Raw genomic sequence first — 18254 nt, 5'->3', positions numbered from 1 at the left:
AAACTCAGAGATTACGTACATTGGACAGTGTTAAATTAAATAAAAATAGAAACTAAAGTAGTGTCTGTAGTGTTTTCTATCAAAGAAAATTACGAAGGGCACATAGACGGAGGCGCTCCCTCCTTTCTTTAAGGCAGGTGCTCCCAAGCTCTATAAAATCCTTTTCCTCGCAACATATCGTTCTTTTCTTCCCAAATTGCGGCCATCCCGACGCGGCAGACACGTCCAGGTAATAACGCAATAAACCACTGAGAGCTTCCCCTAGAAAAGCGATCGAGTTTTCCTTCAACCTATCGAGGAGTAGTTACACAATTTTCTTTTCCGATGCACTTCAAAACAAACCTTATTTTCATTATGTTTCTGTTTGTTTTCCATTTACCGGTTATATTTGGAGAGCGGTGCGCAATCGGTCAGGATGCTTGACCACAGCGCCGTTTTTCGCGGTGCAGCCGCAGCCCTGTGGCCATCACTTTGTGTAATTGAAAACTCGATGTGCACTTGCAGTGAACACCCGCTTACAAATAAATCTTTTACAACCACAGTGACGCTGTTTTATGTACAAACTACACGTGTCTAAAGTACCGAAATAATAAATATCGTAACATTAAAGAAAATGTTAAAATTACAATCATTTTGTGATTTGTATAGATGTTACAATACGAAAAATACAATTTTGCCGAATTCAGCATTATAACAGTTAAATCTTTTGCAGAAATATTTACTGTATTTTGACTTCCTACCCCGTGTTAAATATTTGAATTATAAAATATTTCAAACATTTGGCGCTTCGTATAAAGTTAACAATTTTTTTTTATTATTTATAATTAATTACTATAATATACATATGTACGTTACATTTCATTTTGATGTTGCTTTAAATAAAACTCATTTATTTGTCTTATATCATGTATTTTTTTATATCCTTATTCTTACTTAAGCTTATAGAAAATTAATTTCGTTTATTGTATTTTTATAAAGAAAAGAAATTATTAAACAGAAAGGAATATGAATTTTATTACTGGATTTAAAAAGTGGAAAGTGCATCATGTTTTATTATTTTCCTTTAAATTTGTTATCCCTCTGTTCGTAGACGAACCATTAACTAATCGGCTCGGCGGCGTGCAGCGTAACATAAAACCAAAATTATAATCCAACATTAAAAAACGAAAATCTACATGCGCTTCTTATGAATATACACTAAAATATTTCGCATGTATTTTTTTTAAGTAATGCACTTAGGAATCTATTAAGAATCATATACTTCAAGTGGGCTGCAATTGATGCTTAAAATATCTACCATTTTTTATATTGAAATCGATTAACCAAAATATTCGATGGTGGAAAAATATAGCAACATAAATTACCAATTAAATTAAAATGGTATGCAAATTGGGGAATAACTGTGTCGATTTATTACAGATCGAATTCAATGGTTTCATATAAACTTCTGTTTTGTGACCGAATGTATGTTCCTGTTAATACGTAATTCAGGAAAACTGAAAAGAAATATATAACAGAAAAAGTTTGATTTTTATTATTCAAACAAATTGTAAGCGTACATCTCTTTTTTTCATGTGTTTCAAGAAGAATGTTTATCGCATACTTCTAAAATGGCCTTGGTTAACTATGATGATAAGAGAAAGTAAATCAAAGTCGACTTATTACAAACCTCATTATAAATTTACAAGTAAAGCCAAATATTAAAGCAGGTGATATTTTGGGGTAACGAAACCAGTTAAAGTATACGGAACTAATTCGATGATCGAAGCCAAGGTATAAAAGTCTCGAAGCAAAGTGTAAATTAATGACCTCACATTGTCAACTGTAGCTTTTAATTTTGATGATAAAGAAAATTATTTCTGTTACATTCACTTCATTTATAGTTAATAAAAAATTCCAATATTGCATCTAATTTTAATTTATCTTTTTACAGGTAAGCGAGATCTATTTTTCGTGGATCGACGCATGTACGTAAGTGATAGTTAATAAAACTGAGGTTAACGTCCGGAAGACTTACAATTTTCAATATGTTAAACTGAAACTCGTAGACCTTAAAAGTTGGTCTCGTAGCACCGTAACCCCGTAGCACCCCATCTGTAGTAAATCTTTTAATCTCTTTACAATGGTCCGACGTCATAAATTTGACATCTGTGACTTTTTTATTACGATATTCGAAAACGTGTCCCTCCCTATGGTATGATAAAATCGTGTTTTATGGACGCACCTCCTGTCAGTTCATTATTTTACTCCATTTTATCAATTAAATTGACGCTTAAACCGTGGATGCGTGGATGTAACAGAATAAAATCTATGAAATCATTTAAACTGTATTGTAGTCAGTAAATAAGAAAACATCCTTATAAAAAAATATTAACGCAAATGTATCATGAATAGGAGATTTATTAAAAAGGGCTTTTGTTGAAGATTTAGGAGAAATTTCAATTCACAAAAGTTCTATAGAGTTCTGAAGTGGGAGGTTAATGTTTATATTGTGATTTGTATGTATTTGCCTTGAAGTGGTTCTATTAAAGGTCGCAATAACGAGAGTCTCCGATGAATAGATAATATCCATTCGTTTTAGACCCTACCATGAGTCGACGATTCCTGAAAAATTGCAAACAACGCCATTATAATCTATTGAATTTATAATTTTATCACTTATTTGATTTTTGTAGTTATTAATTTATAAGATAGTTATTTAAATACTTAATGCAAAAAACGACAAAATATTTCTTTTTAATGCTATTATGTATATAATTTAGGTGTACCAGAAATGCTTTCTAATATGTAGGCTAATGATGTTCAAAAAATTTTGATAACCAAACTAATGACATCAATGAACACATGTATACCAAATATGTTTAAAAATAATTACCCAATTCCAATTAATTACTTATTAAAAATATATTAACTACAGCCATCAAAATCCAATTAAATACTGCAACATGACTAAACACCGAATGAGATAACATAAGAAAATCTTCAGTTTAGTAAAATTTATTATTGAAAAAATACTTTTTAATTTTTGCACGTGTTAAACGCTATACTTGCGACGTCTTCCCACATAATAAGACTTACCCTTCAATATTCCCTCCTACACTATCGTTAGACGCTATCGCAAATTAACGATCTGAGAGACCGTTCCGCAAAATGAGGTTTACAGCGAGAACTCATATTTCGGTACGATAATACGTGATTAGTAATGAAATAATGAGGGTTCCTATTACATTATTACGAGTAACACTACCTCTGATAATAAAATTCATCCCAAACTTTACGTATTGCCGATTATTTACGAAAATATAAATATACTTAATCATAGGTATTATTTAATTTTTTTTGCTATATACAATAATATACGTCACAGCCATCTATGATTCAGGGCTTCTATAAAACTTGCTGAAAAACTTGCATTTTCAGTGTATTAAAGAAAAGTTTTAAAGAAACATAATTTTCTTATTTGTATTTGATATCAGTGTACTTACTATGCAAAATAATAATGTTGACTATAAAAATTTCGTAATGTATATGCTTAAATTCTAACCTTCATAAAAAATATAAGTGGATAAAATTAATTCAAATTTAAAAAGGGTTCTGTTTCGTACCTATATCTTAAGAGTTACTCATATAACTGTATCCAATACGGTTTTAAATGTGATACACATTAACTGGAGAAACATTTTTTTAATGTAAGGATACTTGAGATTAATGTTGTATAAATAAAAGATTAAAAATAAACGTTGGCTTCAGAGAAGGCCTTTAGTTTGTACCTTAATAACCCATAGAAGGTAACGAACACTTCCCTTTATTGCGACACTCTTAATACTGATTCTCTTTTCTCCGACTCGAACATTTTTATGCTCATCCTTAAAACTTTTGCAATCCACTTATATCAGCCGTGAAACGCTAAGCAAATATAAAAAAGTTTTCATGTCTAATCTACTGGCTTTCGGGATTGAAATATTACCAGCCGCTCTTTTTAATAATCCGCGTTAAATCAATTTTTATTTATACACGACTTAAGACGACCGCTACGCACGCACTCGTGATTTGCAATCTCATCTCTTCCCCATACGGGGGAGGGATTTTTGTTTTCTTAAATTACGTCATATATTTTTGTTGTCAAACGTCTTTTGTTGTTGCTGAATTTAATTCGTATACACTATTGGATGAAACGTCCGCACCGTATTGTAGGTCGCTTGATAAATACATGAGCAAAATAATTTCGTTCATCCTACAGTTATATTTGTTGCCACCGTTGAGGCGCGCTGGGAATTCTTATCAACCAAACACAGCACTTTGATTACATAAGAAAGGAATATTTTAAGAAGCATTTGCGTGCTTTGTGTTGTTTGACGGCATGTATATAATTTAACGAGAGACGTTCGAGCGTTCGTCTTACAATATTACCGTATTACTATCGTGTTTCATGTTATTTATTAAATAATAGATTTTATTTTTAAAGAAACAAAGTTTCCAAGATAGATTTTATATACAAGAAAAATAATCTATAATCTATTAAATATTGAGTGTGATTTTAAAGATATGTTATTTATATTTTTTAGTTACTTTTTAGATATAAAACTTTAAGTATGTTGTGCTAACAGAATTATCACTCATTTATAAGCCTAAATTTATTCATTGAAGTATTTTATGATCTATCTATATTGATCTTTATTAAACTTATCTTTATCAATAAGTTGCCATCTTTATCAGATTAGTAGTTTTAAAGAATAATGCGGTTATACAAACATACATGCACAATTAAAATTTCAGTGTCATTTACAAAAATCTTAATTATTTGTATCTCTGAGTATATTCCAACTACACACCCACATATTTATTTATGATTGAACTAATAAACAACATAAATTAAGACAATATTAAGAGAAAAGTTTTCTATGGAATTTATTCTAGTCATTGAAATCTGATTTGAATCGATCGCACCCCCCATTCGCATCACTTATTCACCGTCCCATAAATACTTAAACTCAATCGTGAACTAAGAAACAGCGTGCCCGACTAATGATATTGTAGTTATTTTGAGTGCTGGTTAATACATTACAACGAAAGCATTCTTTAATCACACTTACAGAACTCGCATTCAACGAAAACAAAGATATAATACGGTTTGAAGAGAATATGTTATTATGATTTACAGAACGTATATGCATGTGTTAGTTTATAAGCACTTTTCAATATTACATTGTCTGCATGTGTTAAATTGTTTTATATGGCAATATAAATGTTACCAATTTTATAGTATCCATCCTCTAATAGAACTATAAAGGCTGTAATCGTAAAGTTTATTTCGTTTACTACATTTGGGGAATGGAATATCCTAGGAGTATGTTCTTGTTTTTCCTTAAGTGGCGTTGTGTTAGTGTGTTACTTATGATTTTATTACGAAGCGTGATGTTCTGGGTACGTTTATGGAGACGTTTTATATAGACGAATTGGTATATAGAAGGTTTTTTATAAATCTTAAACATTTTTTACCTTTTACAATATCGACTCAATTAATTAAAATATACATTACAAACTTAAGAGACGAAATAAAGTAAATTACCGATAACAATTACGAAATGTTGCTTAACCATCTTTTATTGTCTGAAAAAAAAGTATTTTTTCGGAAGGTAAACGTCTAAAGATGAAATAAATTATATATTAACAAATAATTATAATTTAAAGAAAGTAGCTTTTAATTTTACTATTTCATAAAACGTTTCGCACTTTGCCAAAAATAATATTCAAATCATACCTCGAATTCCATTTACATAACTTATTTACTATCTAACTATGAAAACATGCATAAGAGTCTTAGTATTATTAATCTCTGAGAGACAATTTCCTTCCTAAAACATTTTGTGGGACTCGGCCCTTAAATCCTCGCCGTGTTTGTTATACATACTTGACCCTATCTTGGAAATGAAGTAATCTCTATGTTTTATACGTTGTTTGTGTTTAATATAAAGTATACAAAAAAATACATATAGTTTATATGCAAGATGTGAATATTTCGAATCTTCTTGTATGTTAACTTTCGTTTCATAAACTCTAAGCTGGCCATACACGTAGCGACTTGTCAGAAGTCGATGCACACGTGCCGGTAATTAGCACACTGACAGCCAAGGCTGAATACATGAATCAATTGACTGTTACGATGGTGACAGCTGCGTGGTAGAACAAAAAGGTTAATCTATTAAGGTTCTTTAAGAAAATAAATGTATGTCATATGAAAAAATATCATGTTTAACTTCAGATACTTAATATAAATGACAAGAAAATAGTTTTTTATTATAACATAAATGAGATATGAAAAAAGTACAAAATATAAAAACTAATATTTCAATTATGTTTAGCTCCAAAAATATTAAAAGCTACACTTTCTGAGAGTAAATAAAATCATGATAGTGAAAGATTAAAAGTATTGAACGATGAAAACACCTTCGCTCCAGTGACCTGCGATACTGTTTCCACTGGAGTATTGTAAGTCGACGCGGACCAGAAATAATATCAAATACCTTTCCAAGTGGCTGATCGGCAACACTGTTCTCTCTTTGATTTTATTCCATTCATATGAAGTACCGTTCAAAATAAATATTATTCATTACACAGATTCTATTTTATTATGAAAATATACTATTATTATTTTAAATTATATTAAGATAATAATTCTCCATCGTCACTTGTTTTTACGTATTGCTATTCGAAATGGATTTATGTGTTTATACTTTGGCCTTATTTTTTTTTATTAAAAGAAGGTATATTTAAAATAGATTTCTGTCAAATTGATATAGATGTGTTGGCGTCGAGGTTGTTTTTGTTTCAATCATCTCTCTTTAACTGTTTCTAATTTATTTCCTTAACCAATAAAAATCTGTTATTTGTGTTATTTTAAATATGGTGTTTAGTTTACGTGAAATGCTATTTCGACTCCGATACACTCATGATGAACGTGGTTGTGTCCATGACGAAAATGACGAGGTGAGACAAAAAATATATTATGTACTGAGGATGTGTTTAATTATAGTAAGATTTATATATTTTATCAATAAATATTACTAACAAGTACATGCGTTCATTCTTAAGTCTGTTAGAATAAATAAATAAAATTCCATGCACTCTAAAACATATTGATAATATTTTATTTTTTAAACAAAAAATATTTTCCCGTTGTAACAAATTGGTGACAATGATAAAAGTTGGTGGTTTACCGATGATATTGAAATAGTATTATAATTGCTGTTCATATTTCCAAGTGTATAATAAACGAAGAAAGAGTTAGCGAAGATTTATAAAGTTCTTTTCTATTGTAACTTTGGTTTGGTAGTTGCATTGCTACGTCACGGGCTGAACATTTGTCAACGCTAGAGATGGTACCCGGTAACAAGGACGATGTCTTAGATGTATTTTCTTTACCTGAAAACATGTGTTATCGAAATATGAATGTAAACATTTGTACGAGTATTTATATCAAGTAAAAAATTCGTCGTAAAAAAATATAATCGGTGTTTTGAATCTACTAGTCCGTTCAGTATAAGTATTACTGATGTTTGTTTTGACTGACATACATATAGTGCATGGTATTCCTGTTGAGTAAAAACTAATCGCAAACATAAATCAAATGGCACTGAGAGGCCGGAAATTGGTAGCGCTCTGTCCCTTTCTAATGTAACCTGTCATAGCTTGTTTGGCATAGATTGTTTGAAATTAGACTTGCTTTTATGTGCGTGTATTTTATCATTCTTCTATGCATTGAAATTTATTGATTATGATTTTCAGTAATATATATTTAAAAAAAGTTAGTATACATTGTTTGCTGAAATTAAAATGCTCGAGTAATAAGTTTATGGCGTCTGACAAATATTGTTCGCCGCCCGGTCTAATCGCGATTGTTTCGAAACAGTTTTAAATTTCATAATGGAACTGGGTATTAAGGTTTAATGTGCCGACAATAGAACGAGACGACCAGTAAAAACTTTGCCACTAGACACCAGCAGTGAATACCGACGTTTAGCTAACCCTCCACATAGTTTACAAGTAAATTTCAATAAAAACAGAATTTATGATAGTAAAACATATATAACTATCCACTCTAACACATAGCTTGGAGATTTCAAAAGTAAATACATTTGAAATAAATGTGTCTTCCTTATTAATAATTAAATTTGATTCTAATGATTTCTGTATTAATTTCATCTTCTATAATTTATTCTCCGACTGCTTTCTAATGACAAAACCAAAAAACAAAGTGTATTTTAAGTTTTATGTATATACGATACATAAAAATCAGCGTAGTAACACTCGCATTTTTACTAGAATACGCACGCCGGATGTCCATAAACACAGATTGTTTCAAACATCGTATCACATTCAATAAATAGAATACACAATTCAACGTTAACTCACTAGCATCGCATTCCACACGTTTACTAGTTAGTAGTAATTGGTATTCAGTGCAATGGAAGCGCCTACGAGGGAAATTAAAAATGATTGTATTGCCTGGCATACCTGCGTAGCTATATAAGCATTTATTGAGTGTAAGCGATGCTGTGCTCCGAGCTCTTTTGGATCCAACAGCTAAATGGAATCCAATTTTTTTACACAGTTTGAAAAACTATTAGCCAATTTTTTTCTAGAAATCCTGCACGCTGTTTAAATTGAAACGGCTGTAATAATTATTCCAATAGCTTTTAATTTCGCGAACATTAAACGTTTACCGTTGGTAGGTAGGCATTGTTTCATTATTAATTTTGACAAAGTAAATATTTTCACATAATTAATTTAATTAAATGTGCTTTCATAATACGTCATCGAGTTACATAATTTTCAAAACCTTTCATCATTACTCTGTTAATATTTACTTTAAAAAGTTAAACACTCGGAATTGCACACTTTTCCACCAATTAATGTTACGTTAAAAACTGACCAACAAAGGGCTGTCTGTCGTCGTTCGAATAAATTCGTAAATGTTTACTCAACACATCGGCCGTGCTGTGTGCATCAATTAAAAATATATTACTCGCCGGGTTTACTTCCGTGCGGTGTTACGTTCACTGTATTTTGTAATCTTTTCGAACGAATAAAATACTTTTTATATGTATATATTATATAGATATATGCTATGCCCGTATATCAGATAAAATTATTGAAACAATTTCAAACGAGGAACCTTTTGCCTAAATTGTACAATTCTAATTCTAAATATTCTATCTATACTAATAAATCTAAGCTAATAATATCCTATATCAGAAATATAACTAAAACTGAATATTCATATTCATTGCAAGACTTTTTGACAAAAATGGTATGTTTAATTCAAAGTACATTTAGTCAAATTTGCATATGAATCTGCATTTTCATTGAAAATTTTCAGTTTTTCAATATTGTTGAGAACGTTAAACTACGGATAATATGTATACGTCATATTTGATACGGAAACATGTCGGCACATATGAGGGGACGATTTTTTACACAATTACCATTGCACATTTTTGACCTTTTTTTTTTAACTTTCGGAACATACAGAATGTTCGAATAACGTAGAGCTTTATAAGTTAGATAGAAACCTCGAAAAACTAGTAAGCTAAAATACTCTCCGATACTTCAGTTTGTCCGCAATTAGTACGATAGTGCATTGCTATAGAGTGTACTGTATAGCTATTTCTGTGGTAGGACTGTTATTGATTCCAGCGGTAAGCGGTTGTGGTCCCATGTGAGACAAATAGGCAATAAAATCAATTGTCTGTTATATTAAACTTCCAACTTCATCTTAATACTTCCTAAAACATTACGTCATCATTATGTAATTGTAATTAATAGTCATGCACTGAAAAGAATATACAAATTACAAATTAACTATTATAAATAAAATATAGAAACATATTAGTAAATATTTATACAATTAATTAGCATACATTTTAATCATATGTCATCCTACACTTATATTCTAACTTTTACCGCCACTCTTGCATTCCTTGTAATATTTTTGAAAAGTCATAAAACTCGCATCTCGGTTTCTATTAATATATATTTTTTTATGTTCTTTACGTTTTTTATTTTATAACATAAAAGAGACGAGACCTTAATTATGGTAGAAGTTGAATATTCTTTCATTCCGAAACAGATACGGAGCACCCTAAAATAGGTCATCCGGTGGAAGACCGAGAAAAAAAAGGAATCGATACAAAACGCTTACAACAAATATTTTGATTGCTCCAGCGGTAATTGAACCATGCTTAGGAGAGATTAAAAAGAAACCATCTTGAGTATACACGTATATGTCAATGTTTTAAACGTGCTTCATATGTTTACATGTGTTTTACGAAAGCAGTTTGAATATTTTAAAACCAAAGATAGCGATATGTTTATCTCGGTCTCATCTCGATATATTTATTGAGGGAAGCTGCGATCGAGATCTTCCCTTATTGATTCCAGTCGAAGATGTAATCTTATTTGTCTGTTTATTGATATTGACTTGTTTTTGTAAATTATTGAACGCTTACTTTTTTATTACTTTTCTATTGATGGTATTTATTTTAAAAGAGTACATTAACATATTCATTTTAAATAAAAATGTTAATGTATCATCAACTTTGGTAATATCGTTATGTGATTACTTATGTTCGATATACATGTATCGTTATCCGATGTTGGCTTTTCATCAACATGATAATCGTTCAACAACACCGTTGTAACAGACTGCCGCAGACCTGGCTAAAATTAAATAAAAATAATCAGCAAAATGAACTTTAAGAGTAATTTTTGTTGGATGTTTATTAAAGCAACGTTTTGGCGAAGGTCGTTACGTATACTCAAAGTGCCTATCGTTATAAAAAAGTTTTCTGAATAGGAGTCATTAAATCCTATGCTGGCTTTTATAATAAAAGCAACTCGGAGCTTTGTTTTTAAAACCTAATTAAATTCAGCGTTACATACTTGTAATTAACCTTAGTGTCTTTACGTTCATAAAAGGTTTTTACTGGGACACATGGTATCATGAGCTATTTAAAGATATAGTATTTTTTTTTTCGTATTTAGAAATGGCGTTAATAGGGTTCATTTCAAATTACAGTGGAAAATAACATGAACGTCCCGCTGTTGTTATGCTGCACTAATAGGTACATAAGTTTAAGCTGGGGTCTAGCTTCGGGCTAACCAGAACCTAGCTTTATCTAATCTTGCTAATAATATCAGAGCAGGATATTCTCCTTCGTTACTTCAATAAAAATAATATCGTACGTGTAATTTAATAATTTTTTTAAAGTTAATTGTATTGTTTTCTTAAACTATAAAACTCCTGGTATATTTTTTGGGTTCGGTTCGTTTAAAACTCGACACGTTTACTTTGTTGCCATTTATATATGTGATGTACAAAAACCTATATACTCGAGTAAGAAATTTTTTTATGTACATAATAAATAAAATACACAAATTGTGTTCCAACTGTCATCCGTTCTAATACAATTACAATTAATAAATAAATATTAAAAATTAATAAATAAATAATAAAATAAATTATTTAAAAAAATCTCTTATTTGGCAACATCAAATAATAGTTTAAGTAATGATACATTGAGGTACATCAAATAAATTATTTACTACAGTCTTTATAAAAGATTTGTAAAAAAAATGTCAATAGTGAAATCTGTTTTATGCGGTCCGTAAACTAGCTGCCAATGTACTGTAACTTGTTTGATATATGAACCATTCGCGCAACCGCCGTGGGATCCTCTTAATGATACCCAATAAAATCTTTTCCGTCCCAATATGTTCTCCCAATTTTGGACAGAAAAAGAATACTAATTTACACTACGGATGAAGTGGGTACTTAAGAAAGCGCCTTTCTGTCTTGTTACGTCTAGTTGGAATGGAATTTCATTTTTTATAAAAAATAAAATTTATCATATAATGTTTTTTATCAACTCGGGTTTAATACAAAATAGCAATTTCAGTTCTAACTTGGTATCTAAATTATTTAAAGAGCCTCCATTCAAGTTGAGTGTTAGTACATTTAAAGGCTATATAATTCAATGGGTAAACAACATCTTTTAGTGTGGGCCATCGATAGTGAAAACGTTGGGTGGTTATGTTTCCGTCGTCTATAAGGATTTATTGCAATAACGTTTCACCCGCTGCGGACAATCGTCTGTTTTCGCAAAAATAAATCCTCCGAAAGTTTCCATCGCGGTTAATGTGATAGTTTTTACTTTGAATTCACATATAGGCAAAACTGTTTGAATTCGTTTTATGAATATTAGGAAGGAAATCAAATCGCGGTTATGTATTATTTATTTTGTTTCTCTAAACTGGAGTCAATAAAAATACTGAATAATATGCGAATTAGTGTAATAAATAACTCAATTAGTTAAAAAGGAGTCAGGTGGAAACTGCAACCGCAGACCGCTGTCATTGTCAGGCGTTACAGGATCTGGTTAGTAATGAAACAAATAATTAACTGTAATTAATTTTAATTAACAGATTTTTATATTCATAATTATCTATAAAATGACTCTGTAAATAATTAAGGCTATACAGAATGTCATTAATATATCCGTGTATCCGTTAAAATACAATTTTCTTAAAATGATAATATCTTGGTGTAAATATTTATGTTTTAATTTCATAGTATTCAAAATATTTGGTAGCTTAGGATATTATTAAGCATAATTACATATTAATCCTATAAATCAATTAGTACGATTAGTCTTACAATACAAACAGATCTATATTGATGGCAATAATTATATTACTATTCTTTGTGATATAAATTTACTTCAACTAAACATACCATATATGTATGTGTACATTGACTGAATGATTGTCATACATTATTGTAAATATAAAATATATAAATGTACTCAGAAACGAACAAATATGTTACAGCAAATAAATAAACCAAAACCTAGCAGACTACGAAGTTGTTATTCAACCCAATATTACAGGCATTTTAACTTTATACGACTCTTTTTTTAATAGTATGGGCAAAAGTGTCTCGTTTCTGTTTCTGATTTTATTTGTCCAATGCAATGCAATGAAAGATTTTACAAAGAAATATATACATACATATATACTTATATTTGAACTATTAATAACATTAACACATATTACTAATAGCATATGACATACATACATATGCATATAACAATAAATGTTGCATACGTTGACGAAACTGATTTTTAAAATCATAATGAGATCTAAGACTTTCACATGTATTGATTGAAATCGGAGTAAATCCGAAAATATTAGTTTTATTTTAAAATTTTCTTATATATCGGTCTTTATTTTGGCTTGATTTGAAAAATATACAGACCCGAAGTTCTGAACATTTCTTTTTTAATAATGTTGGCCCAATGTAATGATTTGTATTATTCTTTGTTACAGGTAAGCTGAAAATACAAAAGCTAAGTTGACGAAATCATGTTTTTCAACAATATCACATAAATCTTTGCAAGATATTCAACCTGAAACCTTGATAAAATAATCTACCCATCTATGTTGAATCTGAAACCCTAAAACTACTTATTCATTTCTTTTACTTAGAAATATATTTGTTGAGATATAACACTGCCATAGCCGAAAAAAAATCTGCACTTGCGTAATCATTGAAATGTCAGGAAAAATGGAGAATATACTTTTTGGTCTAATAAACATTAAAAATAAATTCACAAAAGCCTAAATATTAAGCCTGAATAATCTAAATATTGTATCTATTCACCTTTTTGCACGAATATTTTGATTGTACTGTTAGAGTAAGAAACCACTTTTCTGTACAAAAGTTTCCCTTATTACGCGTCTCCTATAGGATATGAGGAAATTGGTCCGATGGCTTTATATGAAAATCTCACGTAATCTTCGAGACCCACAATATTCTACACTTGGCAATTGTGTCGCTTGTAATATCATTTTTATTCAATTATTCAATAAGATTTTCATCTTCCGTAATTCATAAAATATATATTGTATTATATATTTTTGAATTGTTACTTTAAAATAAATATGTGTACCAGTACCGCGTTACATGTAACAACAAATAGAAAACAACGATCCAACACTGATAGACAATACGGAAGTAATGGATTATGAATTTGGTGATAACTAACTGAAAATGCAGTATAGGTATGTTGAATAACCGAATAAAAATTGACGGCTACGTTCAGCGCTAGACTACACTGAAGCGTTACAGGTGCAGTCGGAATTACTTGAAATGACTTGGATCACCCTTCAACGGCCGTCGCCACACGCCAGTTATGAAACTTCCAACAGTGGAATCCCAAATCACGCTAGAGATTTTTGCGGCTATAAGCAGATTTTTTAAAGAACGGGATTTTATGTAGCCGGAAATGTGCCCGTTCCAGTTTATTTCTGAGCCGTATTGCTTTTGAAATTGCACTGTTTCATTAGTTATGAGCTATTTAAAGATTCTGGGTTAATGCAACATTTTCTTAACTTCATGTTTTTCTATCGATTTTCCATAATAAATTCATTATTTACACAAAACTCTATTTTTATATCCATCGTTTTAACAAAAACCCAAGGAAACAAACAAGCTAAACAAGATTTAAGTGCCTTAAGAACAACATTTATTTTATTTGTGATCTAGGCTATCATGGAAGCCAATAAATGATCGTCTAAAGAAGAACAATTAGCAGTTGCAAAAGAAAAGTAAGGAATTAAATGTTTTATTCATTCCGTTAACGAGAAAATTACTGAAAGGGCGGCGATAGATCGGATTGCAAGAGAACACGAGGAACCTTTTGTGTTTAGGGAGAAGTGGCCCCAAAAGGCTAGGTATCTTCACCAATTAAGAAAAGCATCTTACTCGAGTATCTCATTGCGTTACGACCAAATTTCATAACTAATCGATAGAGCCATTATAGATAAAATGGTATGCCTTAACGTTGTTAACAATTTATGTTTGGAATTTAGGAATACTTTCCATTATAAGGCTAAAATTTACCGCTTAGGTTAAATGCTTAAATGCGGGTAAGCGAGTGGATTTCTATGGATTCCTTTTAATTTTATAGATATGAAATATTTTCTTGAAATATTCAGTCTTTCGTTGAGATTATTTTCCATTTAATCTCAAATTTGTGATATAATATTGTTTTCATTAGACACTTCAAAACAAAATATTTTAGACTTTTGACTGTATGTATGTAGACTGCAAAATGCCTATTTAAAATTGTATTCCATTCATAAAGGTGGTGAAAACTTTTATGTATAGAAGTTAAAAATTAATAAACGTACGTACGTTACGTACGTAACTATTACAGTTTACAATCGGTAACACTTTTGTAGAAGGAAAATAGTTTTCAGATACTCTGTTAATATGGTGTAGATTAATTTGGTAGTGGTTCATGTAGAATTCAACAATATGATAAGATTTAAGTATAAGTGTGTTTTTACAACTGGTCTGGTTGTTAAGTTTCTAACAAAACAATAAATCTAAGCACCCAAGATTGGTGGCTAATGACGTAAACTTTCCTACAAATTCCGAATGGGCTGTAAAGAGTGAGAATTTGCATCGTGAATATTTTTCGTCAACAATTAGCCGGTTAGGCTTTTGTCTGTTAGCAGGGGTTGGTTTTAACGACGTTTTAAAAGATTTTAACCCCAGACCGGGGGCTTATCACGAACGTGCTCGCCTGCTTGTTACAAAAACCCCTTTATTAACTTTACGATGTCTTTAAAGAATAACAGATATAATAAATACGAAGGTTCATTTTACTACGTGGCGGTTTTATGTGAAGTAAAATCATTTTACAATCCTAAATTTTGGTAAAATACATAATTCGATATAAAACATTTGAATGTTGTTTTTTTGAAAATTAATAAAATTTTATGGTCATATATAAATAAGATACTCTTTTGAATGATGACAATATATCAAAATGATGGCTAAATAAAATCATAATAACATTATATTAGAATAAACATCGTCTAATTCAGGGTTGTAAATCCAGTGCTAGCGAAATCCGTCAGTACGCATTCACAGTTTAATTAATAAGAGGCTCTTTGTGTTGTGTTCACGAGTTAACTGATATACCGTGCGCATTTATAAGGTCAAAACCAGATGCTGTGAACTTTAACAATTACAACTGAGCATCGCCTTCAGGCAACTTCTCATTGATTGGGTTCTATAATGTTCACTATTAGGAACTTCAAATTTATTTCAACTCGTTTCATTTTCCTTGGTAAATCTTATTTTATATAGCAATATACCTACAAATGGGTATATACCTACATATAGTTGATAACTGAATAGACTTAAGGTATAGAAATTAAAATTTATATCATTTAATTTTGTTAATTTTCACATAAAAGATACATATTAAATATTTCAAACAATCTAACCATGATATAACAAATCATAAATATTCAATACTCTTGACTATGCTATAATCGTACGTTATGTAAAATTAAAATTGGTTGTGTAAAAAGGATTATAATACGTTTAACTTTAGATTTCCCTATCCTACGAGATTATAAATTATATTTGTAAAATACATGTACAGATGAGGGTTGTATACAGTATAGATATAATAGTCCTTTGTCGACATTGGTCGAGCGATGTCCGTTGAAATGATTTATGTTTGCAAACCAGCTTGTACCGCTGTGGCCACGTTAGCAACTACGGCCAACTTTGTCCACTTTCATGGACAATGTATTCACTAAAGCTTCTATGAAGTTACGATGTATGCTACGTGCAAATGCAAATGTGCTTACTACAGATAACTTTTTATGTCTAAAACTGTAACAATAAATAGTCCTAAATATATGATTCCACTAAATAAAACATGTTTATGCGAATGAAAATTACGCAGGTGCGTTATGTAAACATTGACGAAATCACTCCCGACTCCTTAGCTATGAATAGAAAGGAAAATATATCATTGAATAAATGACTACGCATTTGACAAACGAGCATTCACAGCTATATCCCGAGGTAAACGAGGAGAATGATCCTCCCTAGCGTATTATAAATAATATAGAAATTTCTTAGGGGCCGCGAAAATGTACTGGATTTGACGTATATTATTTGAGTTCTTGTTTCATTTATATGACATCATTTTGAGTTAGAAACTTTAGTAGTTTCGACTTTGTACGTAAAAAACTTTTAAACACACAAGTGTCTTAAACGAGAACCTAAGTTATTACGGTGGAATTTCGATATGATGTCTGTATTTTTAAAACAGTTAAACGCAATTTTCTTCATAAATAACCAATTTAAATTGTATATAAGTACGTAACGTGAACAAGAAAGCAAATTATAAAACAATATTGAATTCGTTTCTTATTGTTGTATGTTGTTGGGGACATTATTGAATTAAAAAAATTCTACAAGAATCAGAACAAGAATCAGTCAAGACGAGACCTTATTGCCTATACTTGTTTTTCTTAAATCTCTCTGTGAACAACTCTGTTATGGCGAATCTTGTTAGCGTTTTAATCATTCTCTATGCCCCGGGAATAATGAGTTCTGTGTTTTCACTCCAAAACCCGGTGACTTTTGTTTAATGGAATGATAATACGAATGCTGGCCTCTTTGTAGTGAGGAGCCGAGAATATTGTTGTTTTTCCTCGGGCGGGTCACTTTAGTTTCCAAGGGTAATTCCATTGCTTTTCTAAAATTTCCTTTCTAATGGATTACGCGACTGTACAATATTAATGTTATTTTTCTTTTTAAAAATCCTTCAAACGAATTAAAAATAAATTGGTCCTTTGGATAAATATCTTTCATTTTTAAATGTTATTTTAAGAAAATCAAATATTAACTACGTTAAAATTGTTCATCTTATTATATGCAAAGTAAGAAAAAAATCTATTTTTCATGATTTAAGTAAAAAAAAAAACTAGTTCTGTGCTCTCGATATTATTAATTAATTGTATGAAATTAAATCTTTTCAGAATTCGGTGATAAGTTTTCTTAGTAAAATTTATATCAACTAACAAATACACTATATCAAAATATAATTTTAATACCTGAAATAAAAAGAATAAGAATATAAGATGCCAACAATGTTGTTTTAATATACTTAACATTTTGAAGCCAGTGTGTGGCTAAACAAATTTAATTATATCTCGGAATTAGCCACAATAGCTACCCCGAGAATGGAAAACTTCGAAGACCTCAACTTTAAACGAGTTTCCTGCAAGTGGGTCTCACAAAAAGTATTGTCTGTGAAAAAAATACCTTTTGTAGATTCTATCACAAATAGATTCACAAGTTTTTCACTGAGGTAAGTGCT

The 18254-nt window shown here is 30.3% G+C and overlaps 1 protein-coding gene across 9 annotated transcripts in view; it reads left to right on the top strand.

The window, feature by feature from the left end:
* LOC116765674 (polypyrimidine tract-binding protein 2) overlaps positions 1-18254 on the top strand; it is a 244960-nt gene that overhangs the window by 167467 nt on the left and 59239 nt on the right. Inside the window, exon 1 of one of the 9 annotated variants that reach the window (XM_061521835.1) lies at positions 6811-6987. The exons of the other annotated variants lie outside the window; for them this stretch is intronic. Coding sequence (XP_061377819.1) covers positions 6904-6987 — 84 coding nt within the window. The 5' untranslated portion in view covers positions 6811-6903. Of the gene's footprint in view, positions 1-6810; positions 6988-18254 lie in introns of those variants that run through there. 9 annotated transcript variants of the gene reach the window in all.

The sequence above is a fragment of the Danaus plexippus genome, chromosome 11 (assembly GCF_018135715.1).
Source record: "Danaus plexippus chromosome 11, MEX_DaPlex, whole genome shotgun sequence".
Classification (NCBI taxonomy): Eukaryota; Metazoa; Arthropoda; class Insecta; order Lepidoptera; family Nymphalidae; genus Danaus; species Danaus plexippus.
Note: the sequence above shows the minus strand (reverse complement) of the source record. Positions and strands in the feature narration are given on the sequence as shown.